Genomic DNA, 24,000 nt, shown 5'->3' with positions numbered 1-24,000 from the left:
GTTTATCTGCCTGGGAGAGGAACGGCTGCACAGAGTTTCTCAGGTTATAAAAACCTTTTTTACTGAGGCCACTGATGTGAGATTCGAATCAGGGTCATGAAGCACGATTTTTTATTCGAGGCTCTTTGTATATTATTCCAGAGATTTTAAGTTTATGCAGCGAATCCAGCAGATTCCATTCCACACAGCAAAGTAGTTTTCTGTCCCACTGCCGTCAACTCCTGGTTACAGTGTGTGTGTGTGTGTGTGTGTGTGTGTGTGTGTGTGTGTGTGTGTGTGTGTGTGTGTGTGTGTGTGTGTGTGTGTGTGTGTGTGTGTGTGTGTGTGTGTGTGTGTGTGTGTGTGTGTGTGTGTGTGTCTGTGTCTGTGAGGTTGTGGCATATGATTTTATGTATTCATGCATCTGTGTGTCGAGTAACTCATGTTTGGGAGCGGTCAGGGGCCCAAAATATATATTATTAAGACATTTTTATATTAAATTATTGACCGATCATTCAAATTGACTGATTTTGAAATTGATCTTGGCAAAAAAATACACATTTGTTTGTGTGTCTGTTAAATCGGTGACTGGAGACAAACTTTCACCCGTTCAAACACGATGAGGAACACGCACACGATGCCACAATCTGCAGTCATAGTAACATGTCCTGTTCCATAATAACGCTGTGACACCTTCAAAGTGCCGAACGTGGAGCTGAGCGTGAACAGGTTGGTCACACGTGTTGAGTTAATGTCCCGTCGCTAGAGTGAACTTTTAAAAAACTTTATACGGACCGATGATTCAAACGTCGGCTTCATTTCCACCGTGTGTGTCCTCATTAGTGGATTATGTAAAGTTATTCACACACACTCACTCACTCCTGTATAAACAGAAGCAGATCTTAGATTTGTCTTGTAAAATTATTTAAATTCAGTTTTCCACACGCACATGATTGGACTGGAGTTTATACAAACACACACACACACACACACACACACACACACACACACACACACACACACACACACATTCCTACTGGATAAATCGAAATACCTGTCGGGCTCCGTCACGAGTCGATCGGGCTCCAGTCGGATCAGACAGACTTTATGAAAATGGAGCCCACACACACACACACACACACACACACACACACTGAACCAATCACAAGTCAGTGTCAGCTGTCAATCATGACGTCAAATCAAATAACTAATTAAATCTAACTGATCCGAAACATGAACAAACATCAGTGTGATAAGAACTACCTGAAATGACAGAAACCATCTTTGTTTGGTCCATGTCCCGTCTTGTAACATGGAGGAGGCAGCCAGCCACCAGGGGGCGATCAATATGGTTTGGCTTCATTACTACGTCCATTTGTATTTATGGTCTATGTGAAAATGAACACGTGACCTGCTTCAGAGCCACACTGAGACAATCTGACTGATGACTGTACACACACACACACACACAAACACACACATACAGACACACACTGTCGAGGAGCACAATTTTCACAACCCCGTCGAGTCTCCTCAGCAACACTAACAACAATAAACCTTTCAACCGAGTCGTTAGTTTAAAAGGCAAACAACTGATCCCTGTGGTTAGAGGTGTGTGTCTGTGTGTGTGTCTCTGTGTCAGTGTGTGTGTGTGTGTGTCTGTGTGTGTGTGTGTGTGTGTGTGTGTTCTCTCCTCCCCTGCTGAACGCCTGAACCTCCGTGTGATTGCAACACTGACTGGCAGCAGTAATGTTGCAGCGGTTTATCAGCAGATGAGCTGGAAATCTGTACTGGGTTGATGATGTCACCCCAGGGGTCCCGGTGCATGCTGGGAAGGCTCATTTCTATGCAGGAGCTTCAGATACTGTACGACAAATGATGTGATTTGACGGCGTGTGTTTGCTGTGGGTTTGTTTTGACAGCGAAGTGTCGTTTGACTGATGTTCACTCACAGTTTCCACAGTAACTTCTCTCTTCTCCTTCTCTTCTCTCTATCGACTCAATGCAAACTGCTCTCAGGCAGCGGCAGAGTGACACGTGAACCAGCTCAGCAGATTCTTCACACTGTAATTCACCCCTACGTTTGGCTAAATGAACATCTTGGTGCAGTCGGCTTCTCCTTCTTGATCGGGGGCACTTTTCTTGTTCCTATGTGACCGTGGGGGGGCAGCAGATATATTGCTCTTTGTATTAGCATCAAGTTTGAGCATCGGCAGCGAGTATTGATCCATCATGGCTCTTTGAGAAATGGCTCAATACAGACAGAGACCATTAGTTTAGAGTGAGAAATGAAAACATGTTGTTTTTCCAGCAGAGGAATCGAACCTCCCCGCTGTGGGTGAGGAGACACATTTTTCACAAAAGGCCGAAGCACAAGGCTCAGTGGAGGTTTGAGCGACGTTCTGGGTGACATCAGTGAACCAGCGCGCTCTGATTGGGCCGTCCGCTGGTAGTTTGTGCAGGAGATGAAGTGTTCGCTGGGGAGACTGGGAAATGCAAATGGTGTGATCACTTCACCAGAGGGGTCCTGAAGCCCAGATTACACACCGTCAGTAGAGATCTACCGAGAGGACTTCCTGCTCCACTGCTGAGAGGAGCAGCTGAGCAGAGTCTCTCTGGTTGGGAGGGTTCTGCTGCTTTGTGAGTGTTGCTCTGTGCACTCACGTGCACGCACGTGGTTTTTACACGTGTGAAATCTAAGACTAAACAAATTCAATACACGACCCTCAGACGATAAGTATTGATAAATCTGAGGGTGTTTACTATATCTGCAGGAAATGAGCGTGCACACGTCACTTTGATTTCACAACCGATGAATTGTTCGTTGCAATGTTAGAAATATCATTTGGTGTCTCACGGTTATTAGGTCGTTGAAAATATGAGGACGATATGAGAATGTGGTGTAACTGAGGAATGTTCAGTCTGCAAATATAAATAAAGAATCAGCATTGATCAGAGCTGCTGAGGTAGTGGAGGCTTTTTACTGCTGAGCCGCATTCCTGCTGCACACACACACACACACACACACATACACACACACACACACACACACACACACACACACACACACACACACACACACACACAAACACACTCACACAGACACAAACACACACACACAGAAAATCACTGATTGCCTCCAACCCTGTGATCAAACAGATGCAAACACAATGAGCTTTCTGGACAAAAGACAAAAAAAAGATGTGGAGAACTGCAATGTTTGCGATCAAAGGCTTATTAAATTGAATTTTTATGAAAAATGAGGCCGATTTGAGTTTGACTTTGATCTTTGTGGCCTTTGAGGCAGATTCCACGCTGCTGATGAGTGGCGTTCACAGCGAGCGGAGCAGCCGGACACTGATTGAGACTGGCTGCAGTGGCATTAATATGAGTGACAGCGTTCACACATCTATCTCCACAGAGAGGAGAGCAGCAGCTTTAACAAGCAAGCTTTATGAATGCACATCCACAGTGCGTGATGAAGGGTGTCCCCGTTCAAATGGATGTCTTATAGATAACGATCGTTCTACAGGTGGAACAGCAGATTCTAATCTGATGCACTTCTGCTCACAGTCGCTCAACAAAAACAGTCTGATGCAGGGAAACAAACCAAAGAGCTCAGATCCAGACACGAAGAAGACATCCTGGATCCACCTCTTTGTCCAGATCCGCTGCACAATGAGCTTCAGGTTCTTCAGAGGATCAGCCAACAAACAGGTTGAGTAGTTTTTTATGCGATTCTGCCGAGAGACAAACGCCCTTTTTCTTGGCAGAGCGGAGACGTCAGTGTTTAGACCAATGGCTGCTGATCTAGTTCTGCTGAGGCCCGACAGAACGCAGGTCCGAGTCTAAACAGGCTGAAACAGTCCGGGCCTCGTGGGTAAGAAGTGTCGACTGAGAGAGGAGACACATGCTGGTTCTGTTTGTCTTTTGATGGATCCGGTTGTTCCAACGCCTCCTGAACGACCGGAGGGATGTTTGGATCTGTCGTCACTTATTCTCCCGGCGTCAAACGACACGTTAAGTCATTTTGCCAAAGTGCGTTGAAACACGTGAGCTCCGCCCTTTGTGTGGATAGCAGTGATATTGATCGCATCTCGTCGCTGAGCTATGAGTCTGTCACATTTACCCAGCGTGGCTCGTAACGAGCGTAGCAGCGATGACCGTGGAAATGAAATGACATTTAAATGTAAATGACAAATTTTCTTGATACACAGTCTGCTAATGTGCTGCACGTATATGCTAAACCCATTAACGTGCCATTTATAGAGATGACAGTGATTGATGCTAATTGACGTGGCTGTGTCTCTCCCCCCCCCCCCCCCCCCCCCCGCTCTCTCATGCGTTCACACAAACACAAGTCACATCACGCTGAGCAGTGCTAACGGCTTCCTCCCTCTCTGAGCCGCACACAACCATCCTGCTAACGAACAAACGAACCAACACTGAGGAGAACACAACCTCCTCTGCGTAGGTGACGAACACTAACATTCATTAATGTGATGAGAACGACTTCAGAGGACAGAAACCGTCTTTGAGAAACATTTATTTAACGTCTACTTTGTATTTTATTAGTTTATTAGTATGTTCCATCTGCTAACATGGAGGAGGCAGGATTCATGGAGCTCATGGTTACATGAAGCTAACTGCTCCCGTGCAGAAAACCAAGCAGCAGATATGAAAGTCGACAACTCGGACTGAAACGTGACAACAAGCTAACGACGGTGACGCCACCGATTTACTTAAGTAATTGAACGTGTTGATAAACGCGTGAAAGAAGCTGCAGAAAGAGAAGAAGAGTTTCTTCTCATGTCACCGTGACGTCACACGCTGGTTAGTGAGCTGCTGTTCTGAAGCCTCCATTTTGTCCAGCGCCATCTTGGTTTATGAAACCAGAAGTTTCCATATTTGGAGAAGTAGGGGGTGGAGCCTGACTAAGTGCTCGAGGATACTGCCACCTGCTCCCATTGGATGGTCCTAGCTGTCAATCACACTGTATCCACTGCTACTGTAGACAATCAATTCTTAGTATGAAGTAGATCTTTGTGATTACCTACAAATCCATTGACCTTCGTTATTCTTCAGTTATTTGTTCATCTTTCTAATTGTTTTTTTTGGGGGGGGGGTTAATTTCCCACTCTCCCTCTTTATTTTGTACATTATTGATACATATGTTATGTAATTATATGTAAATCTTGATGTGCAGATTTGCATTCTGAAGCTTCTTTCTTGTGCTCATGGAGCTCGGGGAGATTAGCGACCTCATTAGCAGAAGCTAATGCGTCTCCTATAAACAATAACAGATTACATACATCAGTACATTCAGTGGGGGGGGGGGGGGGGGTCTCATGCATCATTCAAACAGCACCAGCAGGGAGCCGACTGGGGCCGATAGAGACCAACATCATTCACTGAATATAACCCACTGACAAATATGTATCTGAAGCCGGATTTATCACCTGAGGTGCAGACAGTCAGTTATCAGGCATGTTATCATACTATCAATTTATTATTTACCAATCCTGATTCAAGGAAACGACAATTCCCTTGAGCCGCCTTGCAGCTCGAAAGACTGGATCCATATGTGTAATATTTGAGATTTGCAAAGTAGGATTCAGAATAGGGTTGAAAACTAATATACTTAATCTATCAATATACAGAGTAGTTGTGCTTTTAGCGGAATCATAGGACAGTAAAGAGGTTTTATTTCACACATGTTTAGAGCCATGTACACTTGATCAGGGTTTAGTTAGTTTTTCCGGTTTAGAGTAAAAAATGAGGTTTTAACTTGGGTTGTAAAAACATATATGCACAGAATATATGTGACGGTTTTATTGAAGATATTTTTAGACCCAGCCATACAAAGACATACCCTCCGTCCTCTGTGATACCTTCACCTAAAACCTTTATGATTAAATAAGATATGGGAAACATTCACTTTCTCCCTAATAGTTTCTGCTGCCTCATATCAGGTGGAGTATCCTCACCATTACTGCAGCTGTAGTTATCGTAGAATGCAGCAGGGGAAACCGAACACGGAGGAAAGTCAAACAAGAGGACAGAAAACGTTGGAGACGTGTGTGCGCTCGGTGCGAAGCAGCACATGTTCGTAGTGCCGCTGCTCTGTATGGATTACAGCAGCACCAGATAAACGCAGCGCTGGAGCTTATTGAGATAAAGACAAAAGAGCCTGAATATATACATGTGAATTTGTCCTTCAGTCCTCAGACTCTGCTCTTCTCCACCAGCAGCGCACTGCTCACTGTGGTGTGTGTGTCAGTGTGTGTGTGTGTGTGTGTGTGCACATGCACGTGTGTAGGTGTGTATTATCTTTGTGTGTGTGTGTGTGTCTGTGTCTGAAACTGTAGCACAACATCCCCACCAGCAGGTCGGAGAGTGTATCTTGTTTTTCGTTCTTCTGCTTTCCACCTTCTCTCGTGTTTCATCGTTCTCACGCAGCTGAAGCCTCCTCCTCCTCCTCTTCCTCCTCTTCCTCATTTCTTCTCTACTACTCCCTCCTCCCTTTTCTCTCCTCCTCCCCCCCCTCTCAGAGCCCCTCATCCCCTCATCTGAGATCTGATCATGTCTCTGTGTTTGTCTCTCCTCTCTTCAGTCTGTGACTTCCAGATGAATTTCCCCTCCTTGGTTTTATTTCTGCAGTTGCTTTACTTCGACGCTGCTCCTGCTTGTGACTCAGCCGTTTCCATAGGAACCAACAGATAAACACATGTTTGGCTTTATCTCTTTTCTCAGCAGGTCAGTTTGGATTCTTACAGAAAAGCAAATCTGTCAAAGAGATTTTAAAAAGATACTCGTGTGGATCAGAGACGTCTGCGAGCAGCCACGCCCACAGCCGTCCCAAATGTTCACATCCTCCCCAAATATTATAATTTACTGATTATATTGTTAAATGTTAGGTTTGATATGTCGTACAGTGTGGTACAGTCCGATGTAGCATCGTACGGTGTGGTACAGTCCGATGTAGTGTGGTACAGTCCGATGCAGCATCGTACAGTGTGGTACAGTGTGGTACAGTCCGATGCAGTGTCGTACAGTGTGTTACAGTGCGATGTAGTGTGGTACAGTATCGTACAGTGTGGTACAGTGCGATGTAGTGTGGTACAGTATCGTACAGTGTAGTACAGTGCGATGTAGTGTGGTACAGTGTGGTACAGTGTGGTACAGTCCGATGTAGCGTCGTACAGTATCGTACAGAGTCGTACAGTGTCGTACAGTGTCGTACAGTGTGGTACAGGGGGATCCAGTGTGGTTCGATGCTGATCCTCTGCAGAACACTGATGCTCTGAGAACAGATTTAATTTGTTTAGTCCAGCTCAGCGTGAGCAAAATGCAGATCAGCTCTTCTTTCAGGCGAGCTCTTCTCCTCCTCTCCTCCTCCTCTCCTCCTCCTCTCCTCCTCCTCTCCTCCTCTCCTCCTCCTCTCCTCCTCTCCTCCTCTCCTCCTCCTCTCCTCACTCTCTTCTCGAGTCCTTCACATTTCAGTGAAGGACTCTCTCTGTTTTCACCCCCTCATCCCTCTGTCCTTCTCTCAAACTCTTTCCAGCCTGTCACACCTCTCTCTTCTGACACAACACACTTCTCTGTATTCCTCTTTCCTCTTTCCTCTTTCCTCTTTCCTCTTTCCTCTCGTCCTCTCGTCCTCTCGTCCTCTCGTCCTCTCGTCACTCGTTACCTCGCTGCCTCCATCCATCACTTTGTATCTGCAGCTCCGTCCCCGTCTGTTTTAGATCATTTATTCCTCCATCGACATTCCTTCTGTCCACCCGTCCTTATCTCCTCTCGTCCTTTATTCTCTCACTCGTATGCTCCCGTCATCTCACACATTTCTTTGTTCTTTCCGTCCCCTCATATTTAAAAACAACATGTTTAATATTTCATGCTTCTGTGCACATGTATGCTCACACATGATGTAATGTCAGTGGAAGGCGTGTTGTGATCTTTGTTTCATGGATGAGACGATAATGAAACGTGCGGTTGAAAGTCGACGTGTTAATTCACATGATGATTGAGTTTGATGACTCGTGGGTGTTTCTGCTGGAATGACGCTGACTTCCAGACAATGTGGAGGCGCTAACTAGAGAATTTCATTCACACTCTGCTCGGCTTCTTCAGTCAGAGGCTTCAACATGTATTTTTTATGGATGTGACAACACACGATTCTTTGAATTCGTTCATCCATCGCTCCGTTAACCTTTCGCAGGGTTTGGGCCTGTTTCTGCTCTCGTTGTGTACGAGGACGGTTTGTTCCCGTTTCACTTTCAGTCAAAGTCACAAAGGTAAATAACTTTTTGTTTCCACGCCTCAGAGCCGCGGAGCCCAGAGCCCGGAGCCATTTTGTTTCCTGGTTGCTCCTCCGTCCGACCTCATACGTACATCCCATTCTTGTCAACACAATTTTTTCAGATTAGATTTCAGTGATCACAGGTCAAAGGTCACAGTGACCTCATGTAAATCTGGAACATGATGTGTGTAGACTGAAGCTGCTCCGGCCGGTGGAGGGAAACAGGGAAGTGATTCTACTGATGAGAACCATCCAAGTTATTCCATTTCAACCTTAGACTGTGAATAACGATGGATGATGAGTGATCTTTACTTTCTCCATCCTGACTGAACCTCTGTGGGCTTTGAAATTTTCCCATTTCAGTGACACATCTGTGAATTTCCGTCTCCTGAGCGTCCTCTGTGCTCGCTGCCTCGTCATGTGCACACTGCTCAATTACCCACTGACATTTGAGTGTAGTCTCAGTCGGGTTCTGAAATCTCCTGATCGTTTCCACTGAATTTATCTCATCGCATCTCGCTCATCGCTTCCTCACATCTCGCTGCGTATCCTGCACCGCACCCCGTGACAAGGGCATGTGCAGATCTCCTGCTCGGTATTCTGCGCTGCAGTCGAGGCACAGTTTGAATATTTCAGCACCGTAAATAAAAGAGCGAGTCTCTTCCTGCTGTTATTTGCAGTCGACCTTTTTCCAGTCACTCAGCATTTGACTCAGAGGAACTTTTGGCAGAGTAGGAAAGTCCACATGCATGCGTGACTGTGTGTGTCTGTGTGTGGGTGTGTGTGTGTGTTTCCTTTTGCATACTGTCATTCCTGCTTGTGCATGTTTTCTTTTTCTCCTCGTATGAATTTATTTCAGTGCTCCACTGAGCTGAACCGACAAACCGAGTGGAGATGAAATCAATATCAATGTAGATTTATTCCTTTATTGCTTTGGCTCCCACTGTTTCTTTAGTCTCATTTTCATGCACAAAAACATCGATGAAACTTAAGAAGTGAGTCGGGCACACAAACGTAATTTGTGTTCTTCTTTAATGCTCTGCTCTGGTTGTAATCACGAGAGTGCGGCAAACGTAATCGATGATTTAACTTCTGTTTACTTTCACTTCCTTGGTTCAAATTACTCAGCAGAATAAACAGGCTGCTCTCAGTTCTTTACCTCCTCCCTTTCATCCCTCTCTCGCTCTTCCAACAACTCTCCTCCACTTTCCTCTCTTCATCCGTCTCCTTCTGTTCTCTCTGTTCAAGCATTTGTTCCCACGAATCTGGGAGGTTTGTGGAAGCATGAAGTTTGTAAAAGTCCTGATATATCTACAGTCACTGAGAGGAATAAGGTTTATTTATATGCAGTAGTTGCTCTGCGGTGGGTGGTGGTGGTGGGGGGGCTGTGACTCTCTTTGCTGAACCATAAAAATCTGTCAATCAAATCAAGGAGCAGTGATTTAGACGAAGCACTAAGGTTTTTAATTTGAAACTCTGGAAGTCATTTTCACTCCCTTGGAGGATTTTCACTGTCGAACAACAAGCTGCACAAAGCGACTAACTTTTGTTTCTCCTGTATCTGTTGCAGCTGGAGAGCAGCCATGGATGTCATCTCCTCGGTGGTCTCCCCTCTCCTCCTCCTTGTCATCCTCCTGTCCTCCCTCGCCTCCTGCACCTCCTCCATGCTGTGCCCGAAGCGGTGCACCTGCCAGAACCTGCTGCCGTCCTACACAGTGCTGTGTGCCAAGACGGGCCTCCTCTTTGTCCCGCCAAACATCGACCGCCAGACGGCAGAGCTCAGGCTGATGGACAACTTCATCACGACGCTGAGGCACCGCGACTTTGCCAACATGACCAGCCTGGTCAGAGCTCGCTTTCTAAACACCTTCACATTCGTGTTAACACAACATCATTTCACAATAATGGCAAAACAAAAGGATAAATGAAACATAATTCACAGCTTAAAACAATCAGACAGTGAAGTTTCCAGTTCCTCAGGCAAACTCCTCCAGAAGATGGAGGCCCTGTCACCTCTCGCCTTCTCTTCACAGAGGAGTGAGCTGGGGAGGACTGGTTCAGAAGATCAGCCAAGAAGCTCGGTGTTAAAACGTCGAGAACAAGAATCGACTCTAAAACACACAGGCATCTGATGAAGGGGGGCTAATATACGTAGGGGAGATCATTGAAATATATCAGATTGAAATCCATAAATTTATCTCAGGGAATTCCGTTTGAAAAAATTAGAGAACCGTTCAATCTCACAATGTTAAAGAAAGAGAAAGAGATATCCTGGATCTGGCCTCTGATTCGTCCGTTCTTCCCTGATGAAGCCACATCCTCCCACTGAGTGTGATGCTGCTAAGTAACAGACAAACAAAGGTCCAGTGTTCCCAGTCTGCCAACCAGTGGATGGACTGACCAATCGGAGCGAAGCTAAAACATAGGGGTTTATTTTAAAGTGAAAGAACTTCGATGTCTCTCTTATCTTTGTGATGCTCGATGTTGCTTGAACTTCCCATTTGAGAGGTTCCCGCTCTGGAAGTTAGCTCACAGGCTGTTAGCTCACGTCACTGCTGCTCATTCTGGTCCAACAAGTCACAGGCTGAGTGAGTAACGACCTGCCAGCAGCAGCTCATTAGCTTCTTTCTGAGCTGTGTGATTGTGTTTTAATGTCGTGTTACACACGTGTTCGTTAAGCGTCCGGACCAATGTTCAGCGTCACCGCGCAGAGTAGTGTGTCCTTCGTGGTGATGTTGAACAGTGAGGTCGGGGCGGGGGGGCGGGGGGGGGGGGGTTCTGTGATCTAGTTTGGTTTCACGCAGGAGACGAGAGGTCACATCCAGCCACAGTCCAACAATATATCTAAACTTTACAATGTTCAGATGTTGGAGAAACATTGAGGTCGATCCAGAGTTTTTCAGCCTCCTTCCTCTGCACATTCCATTCGATTTGCCGCCTGCTGGCTCGGAGACGTCACAGGAGCTGCAGCTGTGGCCGTCGTCAGTGGACGTCCTGATGCAGAACTGCAGCCGAGCTGACGCCAGCGAGTCCGCGGTTACATCTCGGCTCGAACCACTGCAGCGCCCATCTGGAGGCCTCCATTCATGCAGAGTGAAACTCACAGATGGTCCAGAATGCAGCAGCACGTCCTGTCTTCCCTCGACCTACACGCCACTCAGCTGCCGATGGCGCCAGAGCCAAACACAAAGATAGAATAAAAAGCCTTTAATGTCCTTATACTGAACAAAAGACAGTGGAATTAAGACCCCTCCTCCTGGTTTGTTGCATAAAAGTAAAATAAAAGTTCAAATGAACAAATTTCAAACAATATTTAACACAGTACAAATCAATAATACAGACAAAACACAAATTAATGTTTCGCTACAGAGCAACTTCTGTGTAAATATAGATGGACGACGCGTCTCCACGTCCTCCCACTATCCAGAAGCTGTCATCCTGCCACATGTATTTGCAGTGGATGCTACTAACATAGAGGAGGTGGGGTTTAGGACATGTTCTGCAGCCAGCCACCAGGGGGCGACTGAAAAGCTTTGGCTTCCCTTTTGGGGAGCTGTCATGTCGTCCATCTTGATTTACAGTCTATGGTCTGTATCATGTCCATGAACTCAGTCACACACGGTTCTGCCTCTGGTGATTCTGGTGTTTCCATCCCAGCACACGAGCCAATCACAGTCCGGACTGTTCTGCTCTGTGGTTCCTGGGCGGACTGAACTTTTTAGATCCGGGTAAACATTCATTAAACTGGACTATGGCATTGTGGGAAATGTAGGACGTCACTATTTGAACTCTAAGGACCCAGATTGAGGGTAAACAGAGAGGTAATGATCTCACTTCGGTTCAGATCAACTCCTGTGGATGAACCCGACACAGGAAAGTGATATAGTTCAGTATCTGAGGAGGAAACTGTTCAGCGTCAGGAACACGGAGACGCGTGTAAAACCAGCGAGGAGAGTTCTCATGTTTATTTCACACTGAATTCAGGAAACATCTGCTCCTTCCAACATATTGACTGAGGTGAAATTGGTGATATCGCGCGGAATTCACCGATTACTTCCACCACAACCCCGTAACGGAGGTGACGAGGCCTCGCTGCACGCGGGCACAGGAAGACGTTGGGATATTTCAATGGTGAATAGAGCGTCGTCACAGCTGGAGACATCCTGACTGCTTCTTCTGCAGTTGCAGCAGCACAGATGATGTTTGCTCACACACGAGGCAACGTGGGAAATGAGGTTTGAATCATTTGGTCGCGAACCACAGGCGTCTTCGCCAAAACAGGTTGTGTGGGTGTTGATTGACCCGTCGCTGGGTGTTGATAGAATATATTCACACGTATAGTATCACAGGATACTGAGGAAGTATTCATCAGCCTGACCCCAGCACTGTGTTTTCTAACGATCGCTTTAAAGCCCACACGTATTTGTTGTGTCTTTGCGCCGGCGACACCTCAAGGTCAAAGTCATGTTTTGCCTCGTGAACATGTGACCTGAAGAACGCCTCGAGAGATTCCTCTTAACTTTGGTACAAACGTTCACTAGGACTCACAGAGGAAATAGATTTGGGCAGTAAAAGGTCAAAGGTCAAGGTTATGGCGTCTTTAACTTGATGCCTCGAGTCTGTCGTGAGAGAATTTCTTCAAATTTGGACTCAAAGTTGAAACTGATTAGGTTCCAGAGGCCAAAGGTCACAGTGACCTCATATGATGAAAACAGATCTAGACTGAGACTGCACTGACTGGTGGAGCGAAATTCAACTTTTAATAAGTTCTGTGTGTAATTTCTTGTCTCGACTGTGCTCAGCTACTATAGAATAATTATTCATGAAGCTGGGTGAGTGTAGAAAGTCATGGTGTGACCTGACTGCTGATTTCAGCCCCGAGTGTCACTTCCTGCTGAAGCTCATTGAATCCCCGTCTCCAGGGGCGTGGCTCAGCAGCGGAGCGCCCTTTGACCTCCCAGGGCGTCCTTCTGAAACACGGTATATTTGACAAAGCCTCACTAAATGATTGCCGGTATAAACTCATTAAACTTCATTAATCTTTAAGAAGAATAGAAAGAGAAATAAAGTTTTGACTCTAAAACACACAGAATGGAGAAGTTGTGTTTGAAGACGTCCTTTGATCTCCTCCTCATTACCCAGATCCATCTGACCCTGAGCAGAAACACCATCAGTCAGATCCGGCCGTACGCCTTCGCCGACCTCCAGGACCTCCACGCGCTCCACCTGGACGCCAACCGCCTCACGTCCCTGGACGACTCCCACTTCCAGGGCCTGGTGAACCTGCGGCACCTCATCCTGGCCAACAACCAGCTGCACAGCATCACAGACGGAGCCTTTCAGGTACGTGAACACCACGACACATCTCACGTCCAGTGGAGATACATGACACCAGAACAAACACATTAACACATCTGTCACTGCTACTGCACCACTGACACTATTACTTATTATTACTATTACTCCTCGTACTCTGAGAGTCTGAAGCTTCATGTGTGTGTTCATAGTTTCATCTGATCTGTTAGTTCTGGTTTCACATTCTGTCTGACTTACGTACGTCCTGTCGTCATCACCTACGTGGGCGGAGTCTACCTATACTTGACTCTGATTGGTTTGTAGACGGCGTGTTGATGGCAGCGTGGAGGGAGAAGGAAAAGATGATGGGGAGAAACAGGAGGAGAGAACGGGGGGGGAATGGATGTGGGGAGCATAGAGATCATGAGGTCGTGGATGAGAGTTCACAGATCTGCTCCGTCAGTGGGTTCAGAGTTCACGTCTCTCAGGTTCAGAGGGTCGGACCTGAAGGGAAACCTCAGCACCGGATATTTAATGAGCAGAGAAAAGACGGCTCCACACAACGAGGAGGGGAAAGTGTTTATTTGAGAGCCGGGTTATTAAAAAGACGTCCAGCTGTGGTTCTGTGTGAGAGTCGCTCTGACCCTCCGCACCACGGCGGCTCTGAGCAGAATGGAGACCTGTCCGTGAGCAGCAGCATCCAGACGCATTCAAACGGCTGAAACCGGGTTTTTTTGGAGACATTTTTTTCCACTTCTGATTTTAAAGTGGTTTTGGTCCATTTTCAGTTTCAGTCGTTGCAATTACTCAATTAAACTAAATTCACGCTGCGCATTGACAAACCAAAACTCAATTTGTGTCAGCGCAACGATTAGTTTTCAATTTGAATAATAATTTACGACTGATGAGGGCCTGAGGGTAATAAGGCTAATTCAGCTAACCAGACTCCGGTCCACTTTATCCACATTAAATTCTAATATAAAATCAAATGAACAAAGAACAAGAGAAGAGGAACTTCCAACTGTTGCTGTTGCTGCAGTTAAAAGTTCAGACTGAACCACATGCAAACACACTTCAATAATATATGAGTTGTTTCTACATTCACTTTAAATGTTTACTTCATTCTTTAATAAAACCCATGTATAACTATCCGAATGTAAATACATGTGTTAGGATTATTTTTAAAAGATGTGCAAATTAAGTCTACTTTGTATTTTTACTTTTGATATTAAAGGATAAAGAAACCTGGGCCTTGGAACTGGAGGAAAGATTAATTTCTCAATATTCAGGATTGTACAGAACCTCGAGTTTTAAAACCCGAATCACTGTGTTTTCTTTCTGTTGTCTCATCTCTGTTCATCTTGTCACAGCTTTGTTAAGAACAGTGACAGTTCTTCAGTTCTCAGTTAACAGTGGATCCACATTCACGTCTTTCTATTAACGAAACATCAGACTCCAGTGATGCACCCCCCCCCCCCCCCCATCCGCCCTGTCACTGGAAGCAAACTCTCATTTTTCTCCAGAGGACGGTCGTGAAATTTCGTCCTTTTACGAGCGATTTTCTGCTCGACTCGTCTTCACGGCTCTTAAAGTTTCTTTTGTCCGAAGGAAATGAGATTCCCTCTGTTCAGAAAGCAACACAGCACAGATTAGTGTAATGAGAACTGAGCCGGTGTGACGTTCAAACAGTTTCACCATCGTGTGAATTATGAATTATCGATTACAACATCAACACTTTGGGTCATCAACAGGCTGTAATCGCTCCCGTGTACTTCACTGGACTTCTTTACTCTGGGTTCAATTCCTTTACTTCCCCCTGCTTCAAATGATCAAAAACAACTGAAGCTTCACACAGTGACAGATGATAATGTTGCCCCCCCCCCCCCCTTTGCAGGACTTCCTGGAGACGCTGGAGGACCTGGATCTGAGCTACAACAACCTGGTGAACATCCCCTGGGAGACCGTCGGCCTGTTGGTCAGCGTCAACACCCTGAGTCTGGACCACAACCTGATCGAGAGCGTCCCAGAGGGAATCTTCTCCAACCTGCACAAGCTGGCCAGGTGAGGATCACAGGACGCCACGGACACAGGACACCACGCACACAGGGAGGGAAACGTTCACCAACAACAGTATTTATCATCTTATTTGTTGCCTTGAATCCGAATGTGTGTAGCTGTGACTTCTATGAGTTACGACCCGAGGCTGCGTCCACACCGATACGCAGATTTCTCACCTGAAAACTTTGTCCAGACGAGTTCTACTTGCGTATTAGAAATAATCTCTGACCGTGTTGTCTTTGCTAACAGCTGTTGTTCAGTTCAATTCTGTATTTTTCTTTTCACCATTGATACCTCCAGTCCGTCCTGATAGAGATCTACATAGAGATCGTAGTTGTATGAATAAAACTTAAACACAACTCTGGAGATTTCAAACAAAAACGAGGTCGGCAGCGTTTTCCAAAAGTTTCTGTTTTAGAATCTGAGCAACACAGAACGTCTCTCGCTGCTCCTGGTCCCTCAGGAAGAACCTGAAACTGCACCACAGGGACTTCGTACCTAAATGGCCTCTCAGCAGATCTGGGTGCAGTCGGCACTCGGCTCCGTGTGAGGATATAAAACACAGTTATCCCCTTGTTTGTAGCTTGATGGATGTTTTCAAGCTTCCTTTAAGTCACACTTTCAGTTTTACGGGACGTGAACTATATGATGCCGGCTCAGCCACTTCCACCAACCCCACAGGCAGTTTTCCATCAAACCAGTTCTCATAAAATCTCCTGCTCCACACAGCACAGATGCAGTCACAGACGACTGAAGCAACTTAAAATTAAAGTCAAACTAACACTGAACGCTGTATTTTCATATCTTTTGACTATAAAAACGAAGCAGTGGTTGTTTCTATGAACCATCCAAAGGTATTTTAAAAGCTTTGAGGGTTGAGAACGCCAGTAAAGTTCCTGGTGAAAGAAAAAGCAGGAGCAGCGGATGGACCTCACACAGTTTGATAATAAATCTGTTATATGGATGAATACGTGATATAAAACAGCAACGACTCTGCACATGAACTCTAAATCCCCAACCGGCATCTGAATGGATGAAGAAGAAAAGGCTCATCAGTGCTTCTGTCCTCTGGGACAACATCTGTAGAAATGAAGATTTTGTTGCACCAGAATTAAAATAAACCGAATCCGTATCCGACAGCATCCGTCCCTTTGATGAGCGCTTTTCTCCTTGTTGTTGATCTTCTAACCAATTAGACCTGAAACTAGAGCAGGATCCGACTGGAATCACAGAGCGAGTCCCTCCGTGACAGACCTCGCCGTGAGGGAACTGGAGCTTTCCAGGCTCCGTTCATTTCGCAGCCGGCTCCTCGCTCATACAGCAGGGACGTGCCCAGCGTGACCGGGTCGGCACCGCGGCGCCGCCGGAGCAGCTGCGGGTTCAGCATCCTGCCTGAGGGCACGTCGACAGGAGACGGTGGTAAACATCGGAGCCCTCACTGGCGTCCAGACAGAACGGGGATCTGAAACAGGGATCTGCTGGTCTTCTGCTCTCAGCTTTCTGCTTGCACACTGTTTGAATCTGGAGGAGCTGTGAGCGCAGATGTCTGAGTCAGTGTCTCTGGACGTTTTCTGGATCTTCTCCTGCAGCCTCCTGGTAAAATGTGTGTAACATGTCCTCGTGAGTCCATGTGAGGAAACAGCAGGACAATGTGTGGAAGCTTCCCAGTGAGCGAGTGGACGTGTTGATGAGGTTTCTAACACGTGACGGACGTGAAACTGGAAGAACACAAAGATCTCAGGATGAAGAAGAGGAGCCGTACACGTAGAAGACGAAGACGTCAACTTGGAAACACGAGGAGGTTCCAGAGCTTCTGGTGATGATGTCTCCTGCTGCTCCACAGGCTCCGCCCCTCATGTCTGACCCGGACGATCTCCACTAAGTGGAAGGAGGAGCCCAGAGAATATTCTCACTCTGCTCAGGAAGTCACCATCTAATTACTGGAAGTGTTATATTGTCATTTTGTGTTTGATTATTCCTGATTTTAAACGTTTCCTGCTCTGCAAAGCTCGTCTAGTTCGGCCTCTGAAAGGTTTCTGAGCTACAGGTCCTTCTCATTATTAGCGGCCGTCTGATGCTCAACTCACTGAACAGGCACAAACCCATCAAGCCCATCAACTGCAATTTCAATTTCAATTTACGCCTCAACTGCCGAAACCATTGACGTGTGATAAGGAAAACCGAGCGAGCTCCAGATGAGGACGCGTGCATTTATTTAAAAGGCTGTAATGAGTTGTTTGTGCCCGGGGGGGCGGCCGACGTATGGAGCGGCAGGTGTTACTGGGAGCACAGTGTTACTGGGAGCACAGGTGAGCGCTCACCAACACACAGCAGCACGGGCCGACGCACTAATTCACCACGAGGCTGCTGCCCGTGAAATAATGAGAGTGAAATGTGCAGAGAGCCACACGCTCCCTGCTCGCCACAGCTATTAACTTCCTGTTAAGTCATCGTTGTTGAATGAGAGGCTCCGGGGGAAAATAAGCTTCACTGTGTTTGCTGCTGACATCAGTGAATACCTGGATCTACTGCATTACCACCAGTGTCGTGGGGAGAACGTTATGATTTAATTCCTGGAAATGATGAGTTGGAATTTAAGTTTTTATGCATTATGGGGATTATGTGATTAAGACATTTTTGGGGGAGACTAGTTCCCACTTTTTACAAACTGGTCAGAATGGGAATCGTGATCATTCGTTCAGCTGCTGCTTTTTGCATTTGACAGAATAATATCAGTATAAAACTTACTTTATACTCGGCTCATTATTCATTGTGTTCAGTTTATATTCCTTTTACTTTTTAATGAAGAATAATGTGGCACTTTAAGTTTTAAATCCGAGGGAGAGACCTTGTTTGTCAAAGGCTGATAACAGTGACTGAGGAAACATAATCTTACATCTTTAATGATTAGAACATGTTTAAATTGTCAATTTATCTAATGTACTTGTGTAGCTTGTGGCTTTTTAATAAGCTTATGTGATATCTTCCATTTCCCTGCACTGCCCATGCTGTGAAGTAAGATTTATCATATAAGTACAGTTCAGCCAACTGGTCTTTTCTCCTCTGTCCACCGCAGCACAGGCCTCAAAATACAAGGTCAAGTTAAATTGTCTGTCTCCATCCCCAGACTGGACATGACGTCCAACAAGCTGAAGAAGATTCCTCCCGACCCGTTGTTCCTGCGGATCCCGGTGTACGCTAAGCTGAAGGGTTCCCCGCTCACAGCGCTGGTGTTGAGCTTCGGAGGGAACCCCCTGCACTGTAACTGTGAGCTGGTGTGGCTCCGCAGGCTGACCCGGGAGGACGACCTGGAGACCTGCGCGTCACCCAAAGACCTGGCGGGGAAATACTTCTGGACCATCAAAGAGGTTTGTCATATAAAACTTTACCAACCTTAGTTCAGAACCCCGGAACTGACACGTCAGTGGGTGATTTAAGGCGTTTACATGCTCCACTGTTTAGTTGGGAAAGGATAAAAGTCCTTCAGGCTTCAAACTCGTTTCCATATATTTATCTAAATAGTTCTGAAGAGATGATAAAACGTTTTCATGATGTCTAACAGCTTCTAGATCATGTTGATGCTGCACTGATTTGTAAAGGTGCATTTCTCTGGGTCTGGAGCTGCTTTGAGACAGGACTCTGCAGATCCTCCACAGTTTCTCCAGAGGACGAGCATGTGTGATACCAAATGTCCGAGTGAGAGGCTCCGCACTTTCTGCCGACTTTCTCCGCCTCCTGGTAAAGTTCGTAGAAATCCAGGAGAAGCGGATGACGAAGATGTCTGTGTGAAGATGTCTGTGTTCACCGTTGCTCGGAGGAGAAGTAACATTTAGTTATTGCTGATACTGACATATTACTAAACCCAGTAACGGACTTTAAGGAGCAGCTCAGAGAACATGAAGAAACACTGTGAATACGTTGTTGCTGAAGTTGGACTGAAGGTCGAGCCACCATTCGATCTGTTCTTCATCCCATCACCTGCTGGGCAGCCACTTCTCTACGATAGCAGAGCTGTGCTACTTCTCGGGCAGAGAACAGCAGAATGGAGATGCTGCTTTAAAGAGGAGGATATAGATTGATTCACTCTTTGCCTCTGGTGGAGATCTCCGACCCCCCCCCCCCCCCCGGACTGATTGAGAGCTACATTGATGAGTTGAGGAGCACCATGAGATAACGATGGGATTAATTGGTATCACATTAGAGAGGATGATGCACAGACCCGGGCTCCACCTGTAGTAATAGTCGCTCCTCCTTCAGAGAGGTGTAGGATCACTATAAGAGGATTAGCCTGGTGAGGAGGTCCATCCTGTGTCACCAAAGTGTCTCAGCATATTCATTCTCTGAGAGGTAATAGCTTCGTTCCCTCTGAGAGGACAAGTGAACTTCCACTGCATCCATCAGAGGTCAGACATTAGCCTCAGAGGGAATTTCCTCTTCGGAGTCGACGCTGCTCGCTGCTCCTGTTCTGCTTCTTGTGCAGCAGAAGTCGATGAGGTTACTTTCTCACGGAGCGGGAAGGAACCTTGACATTTGTTGTAATTTGAAGCTCGTCAAATCTGATATTTTATCCACCAATAAGACGCCTGACACCTTTTCCCTCTGATATCCAACTTCTCATACTTTTATTCTCCCAGACTCTCACAGCAGGGGGTTCAATCAAAGCCTCTATAAGCTTGGCAGGAGCAGTCGGGTGTCAGATTGCGATATAAGACTGAGAGGTACTTGTGGTTTATTTGGAGCTGCAGCTCGGGGGGTCATCAGGTCAGCAATCATCACTGCTGGTAACACGACCCACGAAGGGCCCAGAGACGGGTTTGGAGAAACTGCGAGTGGTTGGAATGATGAGTAAGCCCTGGTAAGCCTCGGCTGGCCCTGCTTGGCCCTGCAGTAATACTCCACCAGGGTTTTTTCCAGCTTTACACAGGCTTAGGTTTCAGTGGGTGGGTTTTAAATAATGCAAGGGCTGGAAAAACTCTGAGATCACTTAATCTTCATGTGCAAACAATTGAACTCTATCTGAAGACGCCGGTGGAGGTCGGTCAGAGCCCAGATTCACAGAAAATCTTCTGTTTTCTGTGAAAAGACAAATTTAGATTTTTGTCCCTTTTGATGTGACACACAAAATACTCACATAGTTCAGCAATTCTTCAGATACAGTCATAACCATCTCTCCTTTATCACAAGGTTTGAACGTAGACTGTAAATAGAAATGGACGCAGACTTCGGATCTGTAAAGTGAACTGAAACCTGTGTTCTGTGTAGTGACCAGCAGGGGGCGACTCCTCTGGTGGTTTCTATAGAAGTCTATAGAAAGTGACTTCTCACTTTATAACGTCAGTAAACATTCAGGAGTTTCTGTCTCAGTCTCTAGTTTCAAGTCTTCTTCAAACAGCTGATGTTCATTTAGTGAATTATGATCATTTAGAGTCAAACAGACCATAAAGCACCGGATGTGTTGGGGGGGGGGATACCAGAGTGTGATTGACAGCTAGTACCGTCCAATGGGTGCAGGTGGCAGGTGTAGGTGGGTGTGTCCTCCATCTCTCAGTCAGGCTCCACCCCCCGCTCCTCCAGATATGGTTACTTCTGGTTTTAAAAAACCAAGATGGCGCTGGACACAAACCAGTGGAACGTGTGACATCACAGTGGGTTGACGCCTTTTGAATAAGTTGAACCACAGTGAGTTCCATGTTTTATTGTTTTTGTCCGAACAGGAAGAGTTTGTTTGTGAGCCACCGATGATAACTCGCCACACCTCCAAGATGTTTGTGATGGAGGGTCAGGAGGTCAGCCTGCGCTGCAAGTCCATCGGAGATCCCGAACCTTCCACGCACTGGGTCAGTCCGGACGGAAAGTTGATCGGAAACACGTCCAGAACCGTCTGCTACGAGAACGGCTCGCTGGACATCCTCAAGGCCTCGGTCAAGGTAGAGATGTGGTTGGACTGTGGTCATGTGCACGCTCACGGTCTTGGTACATTCGGTTTCTTGGAGATGAAGTCGCATTTAAAACACAAGAATAAAAATGGATTGTTCTTGATTTCTAGGATTCTGGAAAGTTCACATGCATAGCGTCTAACGCAGCCGGCGAGGCCACTGCTCCTGTGGAGCTGGTCGTTAATCCGTCTCCACACTTTGACCCCAAACTGGACCCTGACCCGGGGCCGTCGGACATCCCCACCTCCATCAAGTCCAACGTCAGCGGAGGCCACGCCCGGTCGGACCAGCAGAGGGTCAGCGTGTCGGATGTAACATCCGGCTCTGCGACCATCAGGTGGCCCCCGCAGAACCACATCCCAGGAGTCCGCATGTACCAGATCCAGTACAACAGCTCCACAGACGATATACTCATATACAGGTAAGGGAGGTGTGTGTGTGTCTGTGTGTGTGTGTTAGATGGGTTGTTTTGTGTGATTTGCTCGAGACTTGTGTTGTTTGACTGGAAGTTACTTTATCGACCCACATTAGACGACATGTTTTCAGTTCTTCACACGTCCTGACAGGTGCCGTACACACGATACAGAAATGGATGATGGGTGAACTTTGCACTTATAACTTGTACATTGTGTGACATAGTAAAATCATCTTCGTATCACATCCAGTATTTTCTATCATCCTGACACTTCTCCACCCGGAAGCTAAATCAATTAATGGAAATATTCTTGATGTCATTTTAGAAACAATCTCGAAAACTCCTCCTGACGTATTTGGCACCTTTGGAAACTTTGTGATCTGCTCTGGAATTTAAAGTGCAGTCAGACATCATGCAGCATTAGTGTGTGACGACAAACTGCAGAGACATTGGGTTTGAGGGTTTCTCTGTGTTTTCATCGTGATGAGATTCACAAGTTCACTCTTAATATTACGACCGTATAAAGACCGTGATAGACTTCAAAAATCCTCCTGGAAGAATCAGGATCCTCGACGGGGTTCAGGTTTCAGACGAAGGAAAAGAAATGTAATAATAGAAGATAAGATTAAGGTTTAATCAGGTCACTACACTGTGGAAAAAATAACTGAGAGCCTGCAAATGACTGCAACCTGGGAAATAAAAGATGTAATAGCAAAAATATACAAATTTACGTGTGAAGCATGACAGAATATTAAGATTAATGCAAAGCAATACTTTGGTACTATTTTAAAACAAAGACTGTGCAGAAAAATATCTCAGGCAAAGAATCAATCATTTAACTCTAAGTGTGCAGTGAGAAATGCATGATGGATATTTCACAGAATAAGTTGGTTTTTAAATCAGGTATATGATCAGTGAAAGTTCCCTGGAGAGAAAGTTTTGCCTTTCTCCAAACCTGACGCCGCCGCCGCCGCCGCCCGACCACTTGATTTGCACATCGTAATCCCCAGATGTGGGTTTCGTGGCAGGTTTGAGGCCAGAGGCGCCGAGCGGCTGAGTGCAGACCCTCGATCAGCCCACGACGTCGAGCCATCGCTGGATGGTCCCATCAGCCACTCGGCCAGCTCTGTAACCTAGCAACGTCATTCAGGATGCATAATTGAGTGATATCACCAGGCATCCGCAGCGCTGCCACATGACAGATTTGAAATGTGTCCACAGCCTCAATTCTCATTTCAGCCCAAAAGCAAAAGACTTGAGTGCTTTTGCTTTCGGACCATTTTCCTGCCTCCGATTGGAGAGGGCAGTCAGTCAAGTGCAGAGGGTTTGAATGGATCAGATAGTAATGATGACTGAGGATCAAGCTCCGACTCTTGTGTCGGCAACTCGAGTGAACGAAGCTTCATCTGTTCTCATCTCACAGGTCGTCAATATTACATGAAATAATATTTGTAACCTTCAGAACGACACAGTAATTATCCGACCTGCCGACCTCTTCACCACATGCACCGCAAAAGAGAAAAACTCCAACTTGGAAACATTTAAAAGTCTTAAATTGAACTCGTTGAAACCTGAAGTCAAACAGAAAAGATTCTACTTTTGTTAGAGGTAGAAGATGCGAGTGGATTATTTGAGAGTCTCCATGTGGAACCACTCGGCTGTGTTTTCTGGGTATCTCCAGTTTCTTCTTCTCTCAACACGGCTCTGCTGAGCAGCCTGGAGGCTCCGAGCTGCAGCTCCAGATCAACGGTCTGACTCTCTGGCTCGCTGCTGCTCTCACAGCAGCTGGTGTTGTTCTCTTGAGCTCGGCCTTCACTCGGCGCACGTTCACCCAAACAGTTGCTGCAGCGCAGTTTGTTGATGTCAGAAAAAAAGAAAACCTCCCAAGTCGTCAGACACGTCTGGATGAGAGGAAGCTGCGAAGCCAACCGGCCACGATAGAAGCTACAGCAAGAAACAACAGAGTTTTATATCTGTTAACATCAGGCTCCGGAGTGTAAAGCTGCTGGTAAACA

At 46.3% G+C, this 24,000-nt stretch overlaps 1 protein-coding gene across 2 annotated transcripts in view; it reads left to right on the top strand.

Moving 5' to 3' along the window:
- si:cabz01090165.1 (uncharacterized protein LOC100333421 homolog) overlaps positions 1 to 24,000 on the top strand; it is a 218,312-nt gene that overhangs the window by 173,861 nt on the left and 20,451 nt on the right. For both annotated transcript variants that reach the window (XM_034604875.1, XM_034604874.1), the window contains exons 6-11: positions 9,852 to 10,125; positions 13,424 to 13,624; positions 15,471 to 15,637; positions 18,762 to 19,002; positions 21,349 to 21,561; positions 21,681 to 21,991. In XM_034604875.1, coding sequence (XP_034460766.1) covers positions 9,852 to 10,125; positions 13,424 to 13,624; positions 15,471 to 15,637; positions 18,762 to 19,002; positions 21,349 to 21,561; positions 21,681 to 21,991 — 1,407 coding nt within the window. The remainder of the gene's footprint in view (positions 1 to 9,851; positions 10,126 to 13,423; positions 13,625 to 15,470; positions 15,638 to 18,761; positions 19,003 to 21,348; positions 21,562 to 21,680; positions 21,992 to 24,000) is intronic.

This window comes from Hippoglossus hippoglossus, chromosome 13 (assembly GCF_009819705.1).
Source record: "Hippoglossus hippoglossus isolate fHipHip1 chromosome 13, fHipHip1.pri, whole genome shotgun sequence".
Taxonomy (NCBI): domain Eukaryota; kingdom Metazoa; phylum Chordata; class Actinopteri; order Pleuronectiformes; family Pleuronectidae; genus Hippoglossus; species Hippoglossus hippoglossus.
Note: the sequence above shows the minus strand (reverse complement) of the source record. Positions and strands in the feature narration are given on the sequence as shown.